The sequence below is a fragment of the Eptatretus burgeri genome, chromosome 3, assembly GCF_056783735.1.
Source record: "Eptatretus burgeri isolate ZD-2024b chromosome 3, Ebu_testis_v1, whole genome shotgun sequence".
NCBI classification, from domain to species: Eukaryota; Metazoa; Chordata; class Myxini; order Myxiniformes; family Myxinidae; genus Eptatretus; species Eptatretus burgeri.
This window is the reverse complement of record NC_140963.1, coordinates 35,065,960-35,085,694: the sequence shown is the minus strand read 5'-3', so window position 1 is coordinate 35,085,694 and position 19,735 is coordinate 35,065,960. Positions and strand designations below refer to the sequence as shown.

Here is a 19,735-nt window from a genome sequence, read left to right as displayed (position 1 = left end):
GGGTCGCTCGGGCCGCGTGGCGCATCGTGGAGCAGGCATTGATCAGCACCAATCGGGGATGCCCGGGTGGCATGCGGGGCCGACACGACCCTCGGCCGGTCGCCGGGGCACAGTCTGGGAGATCGGTGCAAGGCAATTCATGTTGCAGACTTCGGTGCGGGCTGATTCATATTGTTACGAATTTGGGAATTCGATTGCACACAACATACAGGTTCCTTTAGTCAGCTATGTCGATAAGTGCTTGTTCCCTAAATAGCTCACCTTTCATTGTTTAAATGTTCAGAAATCGATTGGATGCGCTGCAGATCGATTTAATAGTTTGGGAACGAACAATGGAGACATCCCTCCGCCTCTTCTGCGAAGAGGTAGAACCACCCTGCCGTCCCGTGACTCATGATGTCAACAACTCCCTCCCACCCGTGGCTGAGCGGGAGATGGAGCACGAGGGCATGAATCATGAGTCACGCCGGGAGCGGGGGATGGGCGGGAGAAGGATAAGAGGAGATCTTTTCTTTTGTTCGTGTGGAGAGTTGGAGAAGGGAGTAGAGAGTAGCCGTTCAGCAGACTGTCTGGTCCTGCTTGGTTTGCGTTAGGGTTGAGGCCTTCGGAAGCTTTTTGCTTCGGCTGGCTCAGTGAGCTTCAGCTGTGGCCTGGCTCGGGAGGAGGCTTTTTGCTTTGGTGGTTCAGTGAGCTTCGGCTTCTCTTTGGCTCGGGAGAGCTTTTTGCTTCGAGCTGCTTTGTTTTGGAAGGAAGTTGAGCCGGTTGCTCGGATCGAGCTGCGAATGGTGGATTCTTCTTCTTCTTGGTTTGTGGAGCTCCTTGTTCTCCATTTTGGTTCCCTGCTTGGTGCGACTCATCGACCTCTTCGTGGAGATGGTTCCTCGGGGAAGCGACGCATCGACGTGAAGGATCGGCGCCTCGTCTCACCAGCCCGTGTTGAGAAGTGCGGGAGGATTTGTGGGAGCTCGGGAAGGATCGCAGCTCACGGCGATTGGATCCAGCACTTGCTGGAGCCCAGGTCCGAACAACTTGAAGACCACACGAGGTGGAGAGGTTCAAGATAGGTTCTGGGTTTCAGCTCACCTGTCCTCCGAGCTGGAGTCTGTTGTTAAAGGCCTCTGCCACCATTTCTTGGGTGTGTGTGTGTGCGTACGTGTGTCCGTGGGCCCATCTAATAAGTAGGAACTGCTGTTAAGTGCAAGTGACTGTACATAATAAGTAGACGGTTGTAGTTCTTTTGTTGTGCTTTTGTTGCTTGTATAATTGCATATGTGTTTTGCCTTGTTTAATTGCATATGTGCTTTATTATAATAAATGTCCTTGTGTGAATGTAAACCTGTTCGTTGCATCCTCTTCCCTTAATTGAGCTGCCATCTTGCACTCGGAATATAGTTGGATTTTAAACAGCCGGTAAAGTGATCGGGTCCAACGGGAATGCGCGATAATACCCTGCTCAGTTATCCCAAAAGGAAGCGAGCTGCTTAAGCGGCTCGTTTCCAAGCGGTCCCGTTGAGGTACAATCTCTCGGTAACCTTCCCGTGCGAATAATTAGGTAAATCGAAGATTTGGCGATCGGACCTTGTAGCGCGGGTAGAGTGAGGACAAGGTTGTGGTGTGGTTAAAAACACACCCGTGGCTGGTTTCCGGCGTTGATCCGGAAAGCCGTGACTGGATTGTCCATTCGGTGGGCGAAGCGACCGCTATTGGTTAGACGCGGTCGTTCGCACGCCAATGGGCGGAATTCTACAACACTATCATGGGGCTCGGAGCGAGACAATTCTGCAGTTTGGCGTTATCTTGCCGGAAGTGGAGTGGAGCTGCTTCCGGCCATCACTGCCAGGCCATGCAGTGGTCTGGGCCCAATCAGAGAGGCCAATTCAGGTGAAAACGCATCGCTTCGGGGTAATGACCCCACCCTGCACCACAGGGTCTATAAAGGACGGGTGGCGAGGCCGTCCGTAGTTCCGGTTTTGGTGTCTTGCCCATCGCTGCTGTCGGCTCATCCCGTTCTCTGCCCGGCCTGGGATCGATCTCTCCGCCCGTCTCCTAACTCCGCCTTCTTCACCCACCCGTCTTCGCCCACTTGCACTTGACTCCGCCTTCTACTCGTGCCGTTCTGTCGTCATCGCCTGCCTCTCCGCCGCCTCCTCTCACCCTTCTCCTCCCACACGTCCCTGACTCCACCCACCCACCTGGTCATGTCTACCACTCTGCCCACTAGCTCTAGACTCTGCCTTCTCCACCCATTCGGCTCCCGACTCCGCCTTCCCCACCCAAGTCCCTCCCTTCATGCCCGACGGTCGAATCTCATTCTCTGGACCAACGCGAGCTGCACGAAGCAAGAGACGGCGTTCCAGCTGTCAGGGGGGGTATCGCCCAGCAGAGCATCCCCCCAAAACGCATTGGTGGCGCGATCGGGCAATCGTGCAAGGTATTGAGAGACCGTTAGCCTCGTCTCGTCTCCGTGTGTGTGTGTGTGTGTGTGTGTGTGTGTGTGTGTGTGTGTGTGTGTGTGTGTGTGTGTGTGTGTGTGTGTGTGTGTGTGTGTGTGTGTGTGTGTGTGTGTGTGTGTGTGTGTGTGTGTCCTTGCGCCTGTCCTCATTTAAGTTAAGATTGTACAATAATTATATCGTGATAACTCTGCTCTGTGTCCGCTTTTGCAAGTTGCTTGTATATTGCCACACCTCTCACATTTCTTCCTATCCCTGCATTCCACACAACAATAAAACTATTCAATGTGCCACAAATCTTCCCTCGCATGCTTGTAAATATATTATTATTAGAAATGCTCCCAGCTCGTTTTTGTCTGTTCTTTCATTGATCCAGAATGATCCGAATCCTAGCTTCGCAAGGACTTTATTCCCAATGATCCGTTCCTTTTCGGCGGTACGTCATTGGCAGTATCGCTCAGCTGTATCCGATCCGGTAAAGTGATCCGGCTCGGACAAGGCATACCGAGGGGCGTGTTCCTCGGTAATTAAATCATGTGATTAATTAGGTAACCCGGTTATCCCATAGACGGGATGACCCAAGGTCACGCGGTTGAGTTATTGGCGTTCACGGTTGGTTAGCGACCCACCGTGTCATGGAATTATCCGTGTGCGATGGCCTGCAATTCCAGGGAGTCTGGTGGGAACCAGAGATAGCTTCCCTCCATGGTGATCGTCTCACCCGACCCCCCCCCCCCCGGCCCGCAACAATATATTTATAATGGCACTCGGCCCACACAATTCCCTCTCCCACCACTCATGCCCCTACTCTCAAACATGATTAATCGTAAATATCATCATCTAAACCCTGTACATTGACAAGCCCTAGATATGACCTTCCCATCGGTGTTAAGAAGCAGAAATTTTGATTAGAACGCACCGTCTTCGGCCTTTCACAGGCGCACATCGCTGGGGTTATATATGCCATGCACCTAAACTTTAGGGGTTTTGGCGTGTGGTCAACCCCACCTGGTGTTGAACGTTGTTTTTTTTTTCAATATGTACTGCAACATATTGTTGTGAACCCGGGGTCAGGGGCGAGGAAGACCACGAGAGGGTGAGCTACCTCGGGTTCCCACCAGACTCTCCGGAATCGCAGGCCATCACACACGAATAACTTTGTGATGCGGTGGGTTGTTAATTGACCATGAATGCCAATAACTCGACCACTTGACTTTGTGTCCTCCATCTGATACCGTTTACCTAAAGGTCACGTGGTTGAATTACCGGGGGACACACCTTCGGGACGCCTCGCTTCAACCGGATCACTTCACCAGATCACATGCAGCCGAGCGTAACTGCCAAGAACGTACCAGCTCGAAAACAGACTGTTGGGGAATAACGTCCCAGCTAGACCAGAGTACGAACCATGCTGGACCAATGAAAGAAAAGACGAAAATGAGCTGGGAACATTTCTACACAAGCATTTATTTACAATGGTGAGGAAAGTATGTGGCACAGTAAATTGGGTTTATTGGCATGTACAGCAGGGGATAGCAAGGAATTTGGGGAGTGCAACAAAAGGCAAGCAATCTTACAAAAGCAGACACAAAGACTTATCCCGTTAGAACTTCTACAATTTTAAATCAAAGTAGGACAGGCGCCATCACACACACACAAACACGAGGAAGATTAGATATAGCCCAGAGAGAAAAAGAGAAGATGAGTATAAATGGCCTTGCAATACCTGGCGTGGTCGGCAGACCAACGCAACCCAGTATGTTTAAGGAGAGGTAGGAGGGAGGAATACTGGTGTCTAAGGTGTGAGAGGTGTGGTGTCATGCAATATTGGGCATGTGGTGTCGTGCCAGAAGGAAAATGGGATTGCGAGTCAGTGATGTAGCTCTTTTGTGTATCCAAAAGAGACGAGATTGAGGGGTGGAAAGAGCGAGAGAGGAGAGAAGATGTGTGAGGCGAAAAATCCTTAACCTCATCGTGTTTTGGTCTGTTAGTGTCACGTGTACCTCCGTGGGGCGCTCCGCCTGAGCGTTCCCACCTGAAGATGGGGCGCGTTATCTCTGGCTTAGTCACTTTGCTGGGACTCGTGGCAATGTGTGCTCCGCACTGGTCATCGAGAAGGAGCACGTCCCACAGTCGTACATCAGTAGCAAGCGAAGAGCCAGCAAAGGGGAGCAGCCAATGAAGAGCCGAGAGTAGCAGAGAAGAAGGGGGCAAAGAAGAGAGCGAACGGCTCCGCCTTTTGTAAGCCCCGGGCAAAGGGTGGGGTGACGACGTGCTTTGACCCGAATCCTGCTTCTCTATTGGGCCACAGAGGCCCTAGTCACGCCCTGCCAGGCTCCCCAGGCCGGAAATGGTCTCAGTTGCCCATCCGGCTCGACACGGCCCGGAGCTCCTGACTCAGCATTGGGTAGGGTGCCAGCACCCTGGTCCTGAACGTGCTCCGAGTGCAGTCTGAAAGCTGAATAGCAATGCACACCCACCACCCACGCCCCCCCCCCCCATGAGCCAAAATGCACACCTGGGCCCCGTACCAAACTCCCGGATTGCCTTTCCCACAACCCCTCCTCGCCGCCCCTGTCTTGCTGTGTTCTGGTGACTGGACGAGGGTCCTATCAATCCCGCGTGCTCACCCAGAACATCCCTGGCGAGATGCGGTCCAAGGACAGACCGAGTCGTGCAGCACTCCTCTGTACAGTGGCGAAATGCAGAGGTACGAGGGGGTGCCGGAATATTTTTCCCCGTGTGCAGGAGACGTTTGTGGTCAAAGTGGTGAGGTTTGGTGAGCGAGGGGTGAAGCAAGGTGAGATGCTGGTTGGAAATTGCGCGTAGATTTGAATGAAATAATGGTGTGCGATGCGCGTACGGTATCGTGTGTTGTGCGCTTTGTTGGTTTCAAGTCACGGGAGGCATCGTGGTGTGCTTATTAATCATCACATTTTGCATGGCGTGTGTGTTTGCTCGTTTGATTTGTACCATGGCTTAAAGGAAAGGGTTGGATTAGAAATCAGAATAGGAGACAGAGATAGTTAATAGACCGAGCTAGTAGACCCACGCGATGCACTTCGTCACGTTAACCCACTAGACAGAGAGACAGAGAGACAGACAGGTCGAGACAGGTCTGACAACACAACGGTTAATGAAATAACTGCCTGGGGATCACTGTATGTTGGGTGCCATTTCCTTGTTGGCATGCGGTTTTGTAGAACCGCAACAGTATCATTGATTTGGTGACCTTTTTCTTGTATTGACCATGTGCATTTTACTGTTGGACATCAAATGGGTTTGACCAGTGTGTTTGTGTGCATTATTATTATTTTTTTTACTTTCTCTGGTCCCCTTCAGTTTCTTTAATCTTGTGTTGAACAGGGGGTGCTTGGAAAACTGAGTGAAGCCACAAAGCATAAAAGTTATGCCGAGGGGACTGATGCACACCAAAAGGTAAACAGCCAAATTAAATGTCTCTATTGGCATGGATGTTGAAACCTAACTTTTGTTGTGATTGTTGAACTATTTTATCGCAGGATTTTTGAAAATGAATGTCGAGTGGAGTTTAAACTTTGTTTTTCTTCGGGGAGAGGGGTTTTGGGGTGGGGGACAGGAACGCATATATTGCAATTGATTACGAAAATCCATTCTGCCAATACCTGGTCATTTTGGTTCAATTGCCTTAAATGTTTATACCTGATCTTGAAGACTTGTTGAAACTAAGTACATGATTAAAATAAAGCAAATTTCAATCACCCTGTCTGGTTAATATCAGAATTCTTCTCAAAGACCATGTGTGTTAATGAGTATTGTATTATAAGGATGTACAATATGATGCATTTTGGATAGGACAAGATGTAAAAGTGTATGAATACTCTTTTAGTGGCTGTGTGTGCAGTTGTGTACTGTACAGTACTGTATTATAAGCCCTGGTGTTGGCTTAGTGGTTAGGGTGGCAGCTTGGGATCCTAGGGTCCTGAGTTCAAGCCCCGTTGGCCGCTGAATTAATATACACCAGGTGGTTGACTCAGCATGTCATCCTTCCCAGGTCGGCAAAATGAGTACCAGTGTACTGGAAAGGGGGACACTGCATCAGCGGCATAGTCGCGTCCCAACCAATGAAGCAATCAGCAGCCACAGGCTGCACTCGATAGAGATAGAGTACTGTATTGTATTTTAAGCGTGTCCTTTGGGCAGCTCATTGAAGAGTGAGGCTTCTCATTCAGAAGAATGGGCATCAACAAACCTGCAAACATCATAGTCGATATCACTACACAATTACTACTTGGTTCCAAAACGTTTCGATAGTTTATCTTTTACCATCTGTGTGGGTAACAGTCTTTTATGTTAATTACTTGTGAAAATGGAGGATTTTTCAAGTTTATTGGTTGGCTTGTGCATTATTCTGTCTGTCTGTTTTGTTAGTTTGTATATCAATGGCTTACAGGTCACAATTTGAAACCAATCTTCATGAAACTTCACCACATGGTAGAGTTCATCATAAGCAAGAAGCCGATTGTTTTTGAAGAGGATTTACATTTCACTTCAATGAATTAAACCAATTCTTTTTGAAGTCAACATAGGCCAAAAAGTCGACATCGGCCAAATTTCTAAAATTGTACGTTTTCATCCGATTGACTTGAAATTTGATGAGGATTTGCATATTTGGTCATTGAATTCAACCATCAATTATTTTTACAGTCAAATTCGTTTTATGCATTTTGTGTCGTGCTGTGCACGACAAATTTCTTATATTTTCTTTCTTGTTCTGTGGGCCTATATTATGCGTGCAGAAAAACAATGATGGCTGATTGTAGCAACTTTGTCGCCATGCATATCTTCATGCAAGTATTTGGTCCTCAGGTGAACAGGTTGTATGAGGTTGTGGAGCAGTGGGGTGCGATGGCAGACACACTGCCGCAGGTCGTGGAGAGATTACGAGGCCTTAAAGAACTCCACGAACATGGTACGTGTGACTGGGTAGGTGTAATTTGGAGACTTTCCTTTGTCATGCTTGGCTTCATCATGGGCGATTCAAAATGGTATTCATGATGATGAAAAGGCTCTGTTCAAATTCTTTAATTAGATTGGTCAGAGTGAGTCGGATGTTCGTTGATTCTTAATCGAGGCAGTCCTCAGTAAAATGTGTGAAGATGAGAAAAGTTAACTCTACCAAGGAAAGCGATTGCAAACGGCAAATCCCATTATAAATGATCTGATGACAGGAATGAGATTCCAGGTCAGCATCCTCTCGGTGGCTGTCACATAGGCTTGAGCTGTCAAAAGAAAAAGGACCCAGAGATATTTTCCTTGATCATTTACAAGTGCATATCCTTAGTTCTGTGTTGAGTCCACTCAGCTCAGCAGCCACGATTATTGTGCAAGGGTGGATTGAGATGATCAAAGGTTCAGACAAACCCTTCTCCCCGCCCCCCCAGCCCCCTGTATCAAACCACCTTGTTATTTTTCTCCAAAATAATGATTCTCGCCATACTTATTCTATGACCAGACAATTCTCGTCATGATATTGTTATGGATCTGATAGAGGAGAGAATGGGGGATAGAAGTCAATCGGCACAGGCCACTAGCGCATTCGCGAGGTCAGCGCAACGGCACAAAGCACACCAAGAAGGTGCCCATATATGGGCATCTGTCAGGCTAGAGGCCATTGGATGTGCTCGTAAAACAAGGAAGGAACCCCATTGTTTCTGTTTTGTTTATTATTATAATTCTTCTTCTGCCGCACTTTTTCATGTATATTCCCTTTTAATATTTGTTTTCTCCGCAACCACTTGAGCGATTGACACAAAGCTTTCAACATGGCAGCGCCTATCCCTGGATATTTTTTTTTGAATGATTACTATGACGCCATAGGTCACGTGGTATGTCAGCCATGTTGGATAAACAGGACATCATCTCGGAAACCACTGAAGGAAAAAAATTTGAAAGTTGCTATCGGGAACATTTGATGATTGTCATAATTGGATGCGTCGAACACTTTATCCAATCAGTATGAAAATTTTAAGGGTCGTCTACGAAGAAAATTGAATTGACAAGCCGGTAGGCGGCCATGGGTCGCCTACCAATTATGCTGATGACAAACGAACAAACATCCAAACAAACAAACAGACAGAATTACTGACAATAAGGGTCACCTATCGTGGTGACCCAATTATATCATCAGTGATGTGGTGTGGCAGCCAGATTTTTATTTTTTATATTTTTTTGAAAAAAAATTAAAAAAAACCTTCAATATTTTTCTCCAAAACGGCAAAACAGTTTGGGGCAAAACTTTACAGATATGATCAGCTATCCATGTGGAGCAAAAAGTTTCAATATTATGATTGAATCAGACATGGTTTGGCCAGATTGTATTTTAGCAAAAACCATTAAAAATCATCTTCGCTCAAACCGCTGAACTGAATGGTGCAAAACTTAACTGTCTGACTATCATTGGGGATGTACGATTGATCGCTGAAATGTAATTGGTCATGTGGTGTGGCAGCCACATTGAAATGAAGGAAAATCTTTTTAAAATTATTTCTCCAAAACAGTTTAACAGGTTGATGCAAAAGTTCATGTGTATGATCGACTAATCATGGTAAATACAGTTTGATTACTACATCATCGGTTGCGTGTCCAGGTGGCTTTATTGGTTCGAAGCTAAAACCTTTAATCATCTGCTTCTGTCGAACAGCTGAACCAATCGATGGGAAACTTAAAGTATATCATAGGGTACCCATGACAAAATTTTGATAACTAAAACATCATCGGTTATGCGGGTTCAGAGAAAATGATTTTTAAAGATTTTCCTTCAATCCAATATGCTGCCAAGCCATGTGACCTATGATGTCATTGAGATTACACCTTTTTCAACATGGATCGCGGATGATATATTTCAAGTTTCGCTTCAATTGGTGAAATGGTTCCAGAGAAAAACGTTTTCCTTGGATCCAATATGACTCCCAACCCTTGTGAACTTTGATGTCATACTTAACAAACGTTATTCTTCTTGGCTTGCATTTTTGTAAGCGCCCACGTAGAAATCACCGCTCGCAGTTATAAGTGGCAGTTCTTTGGATGGACGAGCCATGAGAAATATAGTTTGATAAAAATGGTGAAATAGGATGGCATAGTCATCAGAACGGGTGGCGTGGCACGGCATTGTCATGACCCCCCACAACACCCCCAAATATGTAATTTATTAACCTCGCCAAAGTGGAGGTATTGCGTTTGGGTCCATTTGTTTGTTTGTTTGTCTGCACAGAACTTGTGTTTTTTTTTTCCACAACCGCTTGTCAGATTGAAACAATTTTCACCATTGGTGCAACTCCTCATGTAGATTGTTTTAATCATAATTATGGCGTTATATGTCACGTGGTGTGGCAGCCATGTTGGAAAAACGGAAAAACTTTGGACCTCTATCTCTGAAACTGCACCAAGGAAAAAAAATTGAAACTTGGCACAACAGCAAGTACTCATGGGGAATAAGTGTGGGTTTTTTGGGGTTTTTTCATGATGACATAGGTGCCTTCATTATGATATCATAATTGCATATGTACAGTGCTACATCTGATCATTATGAAATTTTTTGAAGATCATCTTGGGATAAAATGGTCCACAAAAAAATTGGACGTCATCGGTCACTTAATTCGGCAGCTTCATTGTTTTTTTTGTTTTTTTTAAACCTTCAAAAATCTCTGAATTGGCTGAACAGATTGAGGTGAAACTTTACATGTATGACTGCCTAGCCATGAGGAACATTGTTCACACATATGATGTAGGTCACGTGGCTTGGCAGCCATATTGGATTTATCCTAAAACCTATTAAAAAAAATCTTCTCCAGAACGGCTGGACAGATTGAGGGGAAACTTCACACAAATGTTCCCCAAGCCTTGGGTGTACAAGTTTAAGGAATAATTGATTGGACACATGGTTTGGCAGCCATATTGGATTGAAGAAAAATATTAAAAGTTTTCTCTGGAACCGCTTAATCAATCAACGTGAAACTTCACAATTATGATCTTGTCGTGATGGGAATACACTTTGTAAATTTCAACTTGATTGGACACATGGTCCAGCAGTCAGAATTATTTTTATTATTTTTTGATCTGGGTGTTTTTTTTTGTTTTTTTTTAATAAGGCTCACTTGGCTGTACCTGGATGGGTTTGAGGGTAGACGAGTAGCAGCTGAAATGCAAATCCTATCCAGGTACTTCCTGATGACTTACTCTTTGCTTTTTGCTTGTTCAGGTTCCTTCTGATTCCTCCAATGCAGGACTGTACCCATTTGGTTTGCATTTGATTTGAATTGAATTTATTTTAATCCCATTCTAAACACCACACAAAACAAGTTCTGGCAAGTGTCTGCAATCTCTGATTGCTCTTTCTAGTTTATTTTGCTTTTTCTATCATGCACTGTTAGGATCCATTCATCAGAATATTTCCAGGTTAGTGATGAATTATCTAATCGCCATATGCCATCGCTTGTGGACATAGCAATATCTTCACAGGTTTTCAATTTTTCCATGCTCTTGTCAAAGGTCGAATCGGGAATGGTATTGTCCTTCTCAAAACATTACATGTGTGCAATTGCTATTTAAATATGGAATGACAGGTTATCAACTTAATGTTGGCACCGTTATGCTACCCACTGTGTGAAGCAGACAGACATGTTTTGTGTGATTGCCCTTTGATAGCCTGTTAGCGTCTTGCTCCAGTGAAGGGTTATTGCCACAAACGTCAGTGTTCTTAGCTTCCCACGGCGGTCAGCATACCTTTGTCAACATTTGGTCGATAAAATAATTTCCTTTGTTCAAACTGTCTGCCGATGCAGACTGATGCAGTCGTATTCCTGTCTCAGCTTATTTTGACAATCAAGGATCTCATGATGCTCAAGTCAAGACCATCACCAGAGTTGTGCCGTTCACTTGCAGGTTACCTTATACCCATTCCCCCTTATTGCTCGTCTTATAGCAGCATTTTGTTGAACCCACTCACCTTTTCCAATAACTAAGTTTTGTAGCCAAATGAAATGGGTTGTTACCCGAAGTTAAAAACCATTCTAAATGGTTTTTCACTCCTTTATATTTGTCCTTTTTTTTTTTTTACCTCTTTCATAATGGTGACTTAGAGGAAGTAGGACAGGCACATGAATCTTTCACAGAATATCATGAGAGCCAGTGTTTGAATCCTCTCTATGCTCTTGCTTAAACACACGGCATCCAAGTAAAATGTCAGCATTGCTTTGCTTGACAGCAGTCATCATACCCTCATCATCCTCCATCTCATTCCCTTTCCTCCTTTTCCTTGTTTTGTGTGTCAAGCTGTGGTTCCTGTTATTTTGTTAATGAAAAAAAAAATTTCCCTGTCACCTAGCTCTTCCATGAGCCTCAATCTTGGATAGAAAATAAAGGCTCCAGTTGATTAAAAAAAAAACCTATTTGCCAATGCAGACCAACATGAAAATTGATAAGGTGTAGTTATCCCTCAAAATATAACGACATGTGGAGTACGACCTTGGCTTGATGAAATGGTGATTCTACATGACAGAGCTGATCTCGTGTTTTATTGTTTTTCTTTAACTTTGAGCATCATTTCTGCTTATTTTATACACCAGCAATACCGGTTCCCAACGGGAGCAAAATATGGTGACAATACCCTCGCCCCCCCCCCCCTGCTCAAGGCGCTGCTGCTTTTCCTCATGACGGATGCGGCTCCTTTCAGTAATAGTAATACCCGTTCCCTAAGGGAGCGAAAAAAGGTGTCAATACCCGCTCCCTCTGGCAGGAGTCAGTGGTTAAACTCCTTGCACTATTCTCCGTGTATCAGCGAAAATCGTAAGTCGTTTCCTCATTCTCAGGCGAGAGTGAGTGGGGTGAGTGGTGGGTGGGGGGGGATTATTTTGTGCTCATTTCCCCGAGCACGTACAGTGCCTTCAGAAAGTATTCACATCCCTCGACTTTTGTGACAATTTAAAATTGATTATATTAACATTTGTCACCAATCTACACAAAATACCCCGTGATTACAAAGTGAAAATGTGTTTTTAGAAATTTTTTCAAATTAAAAATGAAAAGCTAAAATGTCTTGCGTCAATAAGTATTTCAACCCCTTTGCTATGACACTTCAAATTGAGCTCAAGTGCATCCAATTTCCTTTGATCATCCTTGAAATGTCTCAACTTGATTGGAGTCCACATGTGGCCAATTCAATTGATTGGACATGATTTAGAAAGAAACACACCTTTCTATATAAGGACCCACAGTTGATGGTGCATGTCAGAGCAGAAACTCTACCATGAAGTCCAAAGAACTGTCCGTAGAGCTCTGAGATAGAATTGTGAGGAGGCATATATCTGGGGAAGGGAGTAAAACTGTTTCTTGAGTGTTTAAAGTTCCCAAGAGCACAGCGAACTTTGGTCAGGGACTTTGGTCAGGGAGGTGACCAAGAACCCAATGACCACTGTGACAGAACTACAGAGTTCCTTGGCTGAGATGGGAGAACCTGCCGGAAGGCCAACAGTCTCTGCAGCACTTCACAAAACTAGGCTTTATGGGAGAGTGGCCAGACAGAAGCCACTCTTGAGAAAAAGGCACATCACAGCACACTTGGAGTTTGCAATAAGGCATGTGAAAGACTCTGCATTCAGGCCAAAAAGTTCAATTTTCATCTTATCAGACCACAGAATCTTTTGCCTCATGCTCAAAGTGCTATGTCTGGCAGAAACCAAGCACAGCTCATCACACATCTCACACCATTCTGACCATGAGCATGTTGGTGGCAACATCATGCTGTGGGGATGCTTTTCAGTTGCAGGGACTGGGAGACTTGTAAGGATAGAGAGAGCAATGATTGGAGGCAAATCCTTGAGAACCTGATTCAGAGTGCAAAAGACCTTACACTGCAGCAGATTTACATTCCAATAGGACAATGACCCCAATAAAAAGCCAAAGCAACACTGGAATGGCTTTGGAAACAAAAATGTGAAATTCCTTGAGTGGCCCAGCCAAAGCCCAGACTTGAGTCCCATTGAGAATCTGTTGAAAGACTTGAAGATTGCTGTTCACCGACACTCCCCATCAAACTTGAGAGAGCTTGAGCAAATCTGCAAGGAAGAATTGGAGAAAATCCCCAAATCTAGATGTGCAAAGCTGATGGGCATACCCAAGAAGACTCAAAGCTGTAATCACTGCCAAAGGCGCTTCGACGAAGTATTGATTCAGGGGGTTGAATACTTATTGATGGAAGACATTTCGGCTTTCCATTTTTAATTTGTCAGGTTTTCTAAAAACATATTTTCACTTGGTCATTATGGGGTGTTTTGTGTGGATTGGTAACAATTTTTTTTAACTTTATCCATTTTAAATTCAGTCTATAACACAACAAAATGTGAAAAAGTTGAGGGGTGTAATACTTTCTGAAGGCACCTTATGAAAATCTGGTGGAGACTGGCCCAGGTGTGTGTGTGTGTGTGTGTGTGTGTGTGTGTGTGTGTGTGTGTGTGTGTGTGTGTGTGTGTGTGTGTGTGTGTGTGTGTGTGTGTGTGTGTGTGTGTGTGTGTGTGTGTGTGTGTGTGTGTGTGTGTTCTCTCCATTACTCCAAGACCATAAAACCTAGCAGCCTGAAACTTTGCAAGCATACTTGGAAAACTCCAAGAAAGTGCAAGAGTGAAAATTTGGTGTTTGGGTAAATTAAAACACTCCTTTTAAAGATAATTAACGGCCTTATTTAATTATATCCTTCATCAGATGATCCTTGGCCACCTCGCTCAATGGAGTTTTAAGGCGTTTCCTGGTTAACCTCGCTGGTGTCTGAAGCCGCCATGTTTTTTGACCTGCTCAACCGTACCTTGATTTGGAAGTTGCCGTTCATCAAAACTACGAATCCCTGAGTACATTGCAATGCTTATAAACACCCGGAGATGTCAGCATTCATTGTTTTATTTCATTTCCACATCTGCGTTCGCCGCGAGTATCTCTTAAACTAAAACGAATTACAAAATTTAAGCTCCAGAATCGAACTTACAAGCAGTTTTTAATCTGAGAAAAGTGTTCATTTGTCCAATTCGGACATATGTGACATTTTGGGCGTCTGCGGGAGGTGTATTTTTAATATTATGATTCGGTGATTGCCATTTGCATGCCAAGGGAGCAGTTTCATATGGACTGTTTCGTTGGAGTGCTTGCTTGAATGCTTAAGCCACTTGGTGAGTGCTCTCCAAGCTGCTTCGTCGTTTTTTCAATCTCACTGATTAGACTACGTTTCCGCCTTTGTTGGGTCCCAGGTTGCTGTGCCGTGACTCGGGTGTCTTATCCACTGAAAATATGCAAGGATTGCTGTGTGCGATCTCCATTTGTAATCTAACTCTCACTTCGACATCGATACATATTAAAAAACAATAAGGTCCATCCGACCAGGTGTTCTCCATGTTTGTTCTCGCTGTGAAGGCATAATGTATGGATCGACATTTGTGTTCTCTGGCTTGATACATTTTTGAATTGAATTTCGCTAATTACCCACTTTTAATCCTCTTTTAAAGAATTCCGTTTCAAGGTAAATCTTTGTGTTTGTTTTTATATACTTGATGCATGTGTACATTTGCACACGTGTGTATGTACATAAACTATTACCACAATGGCATTTCGTGCGTGCGTTATCTCCATATAGGGGTTTCAGAAAGTGGAACAGAGCCCTCCCGGGTCTCAAAGTATCCAGCTCTGTATGAGTGTGCGTTTGTGTATGTGCGCACGTGTGTATACGTGCAAGTTGCTGTTGTCTGCTAGCTCCACATGTGGGTGGGTTTCAGGAGGTGAAACTTGGACCTACCACATATGAAAGAATCCACCTTCGTGTGTGTGTGTGTGTGTGTGTGTGTGTGTGTGTGTGTGTGTGTGTGTGTGTGTGTGTGTGTGTGTGTGTGTGTGTGTGTGTGTGTGTGTGTGTGTGTGTTTGCGTCGATTGGTATCTTCATATGCAAGTGTCAGAATGTGGAATGGAGTCCTCCCGTGGTGGGCTCAAAGTATCCACCTTTATTTCAGTAAGGAGTCACGATTCATGGACCAAGCTGTGAAGTTTTCTGTTTCTCAAAGTTTTGTGTCAAGGGCTCTCTCCAAGATTGTCGCTGAACCCTGGACAGCTTCCAACTGCAGTTCATTTGTAGTAATATTCCCAGGGATGGTTTTTAATATCTCTGTGAGGTTTTGTCATCATTCCTGAAGCTCAACTATCACTGGGACAACTTTGGCATTCTTAAGCTTCCAGGATCTTTTCACTGAATTCTTGAGGTCTTGGTGTTTGGTCATTTTCTTGATTTCTGCATCGTTTAGTCCAAAATCACTGCTATTAACACCTCACTTTGCAATGCCTTCTCTATTTTTTGTACCCAAGTATGACATCTGGTCACAATGCTTTGTTTTCGATGTTCACACTCGAATGAATCATGAGGTCGTATGTGAGCGGTACTTCCATGTTTTGAGTGATTGCTTTTGGTTCATGTTCCCACAAATTTTGTGGAACTGGGATATCAAAGTTTTTGCAGATGTGCCAGCGGTTAACATTACAAACTCTGTTGTGTTGTGTGTACAGCTGTTCTGACATGAGTTTGTTTTTATTTTATTTGTGTTCGGTCATTAAGCATAACACATCACTCTTTTTGCTAACGCCACCTCCACCCCTCACCTATCTTTTTTCCCTCCTCCTCCTCCTCCTCCACCCCCCCACCCCTCTGTCTGTCCCCTCCTCACCCCCCCTCTGTCTGTCCCCTCCTCACCCCCCCATGAATAAAATGCAGCACTCTCCTCCCACACCTGTCGCTCTCTCTCTCGCACCCCTCCGTCCTGCAGTGTATAGCAACGTTTTGTGAGGCGTTGCTCTCTCCACCTCCAGCCCCTTTCCTTGATCTTCTCCCCCTCCTAGCTAACCTTCAACCTTGCTTCCCCCTCCTCTCCCCTCCATCATCTCTGCCTCCCCTCCCCCTCTCTCTCCCTTTCTCCATCCCCTCCCCTTAATACCACCGCTAGGGATGCAACGTGTTGTATTTACTAGTATATTATATATATTACTTTTTTATTGTAATATTGTGAAACAATAATTAATATTAACGTTTGTAAATGTTAAAATACAGTTTATTTATTCATACTTGATGTTTGGAAAATTGGTATTTGTCATAAGATGTTTCTCAATGCCAGCCAGTATCTAAAGCTCGTCATTGGTGCAGAGTAAATGATGTTTTGAGAACGTATTGTACTTTGGTTTTGTTAAGCCTTTGCACTGTTTTCATGAGTAGATGGCTAATGGAGCACAATTATCAGAATTTTTAACTGGAAATGTATTTTCAGCTTTGCAGTTTTCTCAACTCCTGAATCATCTGGAATCAAGCCAGAATGCAATTAGTAATTCTCTACAAAACAACAGCACACTGCTCACTGGGGTACGGCTTTGTATTGACAAATTGAGGTTGCTTTGCCAACCCCCCACCCTCACATAATTATCCTTTCTTATCGCTTTTTCTGCCTGCATTTGTTCAAAGGCCTTTCTTCCTTCCCAACTACCTAGAGTTTTTAGATTTGCAGACCTAATTTCTGCTCCTCTTTCCATTTATCTTGTACAGCTGCAGAGCACCATGAAGGAGAATGCCATTGCGATCGAAGCCAACTTCACTAGTCTTCAGTCACGAATGAAGAATCTGAGTGTGTGAGGTTTTGTTTTTCATTTATTATTGTTTTTCTTTTAGGACATGTTTATGGACAGTAAGCCCTTTACTCTTCCAATGGAGAAAGTGAATTTCAAGGTTTACGTTTATTGTTCCGCAGTGGTTCGTAGAATGGAGATAAATAATTTTTTGAGCAGTCAGTTTGTCGCTTCACATCGCAGCCCTTGTATGAAGGAATTGCTTTACTGCTGTTGGGTGCAAATGGAATGTTTTGCTTTGTATATCTCCCCCAACCACCCACAAAGGAAGTGAGGCAGAGCATCATTGTTTTGCTTTGGATTTATTCTGTAGATGTACAAAATTAAAGTAACAAAGAAGTGGCTTCGCATACAATAATCAGGAACTGCGGTGGGTGGCTGCACTTTTTGCTCTTCATTGAAGAGAAGACCCGTTCCAGTTTGGAAAATGGATTCCCCTCCCCCACAGTGCCTTTATCCTGTTGTGGGAGTGATGCAAGAAAACTTGCATCATCTTACAAAAGGAATGACTCTGCAAGCAACACGTGGTATATTTAAAAAAACAAAACAAAAAAAAACATGCATTTTTAAACTGCAGCACAGCTACATCGAAAGATTTAATCACAAGTCCTCGGCATCCTTTCGGTTCACCCGGAACCAAATGCCGCTGCCTTATGTTGAATTTAGTTTTAGCACATGAACTGTGAGTGGTAGCAAAACGGCATCTTGATTTATTACCGAGGGTGATGCGCATCTTGTTCAGGCCACTTTTTAAAAAAGTCTCATGCACTTTATCATTGTCGCATGATTTTTTTTTATTTAAATTTCCTCCCCACCCCATCATGCACTCCAGCTTTGTTTGAAGTGCCTGGAGAAAGGGAGGGAATGAATGCAAGGTCTACCTTTTGTTAAATTTTCTAGAAATGTTCACTTTAAGCCATCACATTTAAAGGTTACCCACAATGTTACAGCACGATTTTTAAAAAGTCACTTGCTTCGGAAGTGGACACGGGATCAGTGCCGCTTGTGCACTGTTTAATGGTTTAAATCACGTTTTGAAAAATTTGGACCATCACTGAAAAACATCACAACCACTGGTTTTTAAACAATTTTTTTTGTTTTTTATTCATTTATTTATTTTACACGTGGCTTGGCAAATCTATGGAGCGTACCACCCAAGGCAGTATAATCAAAAAGGGGGGGGGGGGAATGCAGCATAACATTTAAATAGTTCAAATCTTTCACATTGAAAATCAAGTGCAAACCTCAACAGTAAATATTTAGCGTTCAAGTAACATTGTTGATATAAATAGTTCGTTAAGGTTTTTTTTTTTCCTTAAAAAAAAGTAATCTCATAGCAGCTGTTACAATGTGAGGTTCACCAGTGGAAAAACTGGCATTCAGTCCTCCGTCATAATCTTCCTCCTTCCACCTTCGGTGCCACATGTCCCACAAGCAGGCACAAACTATGTGACCTCCATGGCGACGGGTTTCTTGGTTATCCTATTCACAGGTGTGCCATCAGTCTCTGCTGGTTTGCTGGAAATAGTAACACAAGAACTTTAGAATACTGCAAGATATTCAAATGCTTCCTCACCTCCCCCTCAGCCTTTATGCAGTGAAGTAATTTGAAAAGGGCATAACGGCTTTGACCACAAATACGGTCATGACCAAGTTTTGCAGTTCATTCGTGACTCGGTTCTTCAGGCACGAGCTATGAGCACAGTTGCAGCCCGGTTTTGAGCCATGACGAGACGGCACCTTCGTTACTTGAGTGCTGCTCGCTTTCCGAAGGAGATGGTCTGCATGAAATAGAAGCGATCCTCTTTGGGGTTCAGATCTTAAAGTATAATCCAACAGCAAAATATTTGGTTCGGCAAGCTCTTACCCTGCTGTGAAAAGATTGCTACCACCACCTCACACTGTTTTGAATTTGGGTTTTGTGCCATGGCTAAGATAGATAACAGCTTCCAAAAAAGGCATTCACAATATCACCTTTCTCATTCTGACCTTTTCCACTCGTCCAAATTAGCTTTGTACTTAAAATCAAGCAACACGTCCACTTGTGGTATAGTAAGGATACATCCATAACTATCAGTAAAAAGTGGAATAATTTATACACACACTCTGGGGCAAAAAAAAGCCAAGCTGTTTTTTCCCATATTTGGAGCCAAAGATACACAGTACATATTCCAGTTTAAATTGAATGATTACTCATGTTACAGTAGCTAAAAGCCCTCCACGTGGTTTACAGCAACTTTTATGAAAAAAGTGTTTTAAGAAGTTTTGCTATAAATATTACGGGAAAATTTTTTTATGTATGGATTGTCAAGGATCGTATAAGAGCGACCGCACAGAAAATATTTCCGTATTTTCGCCCTTCATCTTTGAAGGCCGATGTCTCAGGTAAGACAAAATAGATCAAAATTTTACATGAACAGAAAAAAAGGGAAGGTAAGACTTTTGAGTTGTTCTGTCACAAAATAATTCAAAAATCTCTTTACTGTTGGAAATACTGTATACTTTAAAAGATCTGCAATGCATTTTTAGGATGTTGTGTTTTTTGACTGTTTAGTGCCGATGTGTCCGAATTGCTCGAATTTATGACTTGTACAGTTCTGTCGTCCAA

General features: G+C 43.9%; 2 protein-coding genes across 3 annotated transcripts in view; one reads left to right on the top strand and one right to left on the bottom strand.

Annotated features, from left to right (window-relative positions):
- Positions 1 to 17,469, top strand: part of DCTN2 (dynactin subunit 2) — a 101,489-nt gene extending 84,020 nt beyond the window's left edge. The window contains exons 11-14 of the mRNA XM_085872899.1: positions 5,817 to 5,888; positions 7,299 to 7,401; positions 16,776 to 16,867; positions 17,048 to 17,469. Coding sequence (XP_085729025.1) covers positions 5,817 to 5,888; positions 7,299 to 7,401; positions 16,776 to 16,867; positions 17,048 to 17,134 — 354 coding nt within the window. The 3' untranslated portion in view covers positions 17,135 to 17,469. The remainder of the gene's footprint in view (positions 1 to 5,816; positions 5,889 to 7,298; positions 7,402 to 16,775; positions 16,868 to 17,047) is intronic.
- LOC147029669 (enhancer of polycomb homolog 1-like) overlaps positions 17,414 to 19,735 on the bottom strand; it is a 116,066-nt gene continuing 113,744 nt past the window's right edge. The window contains exon 15 of one of the 2 annotated variants that reach the window (XM_085872889.1): positions 17,414 to 18,908. In XM_085872889.1, the coding sequence (XP_085729015.1) occupies positions 18,821 to 18,908 (88 nt within the window). In that variant the 3' untranslated portion in view covers positions 17,414 to 18,820. The remainder of the gene's footprint in view (positions 18,909 to 19,735) is intronic. The other variant, XM_085872890.1, reaches the window with a different exon arrangement.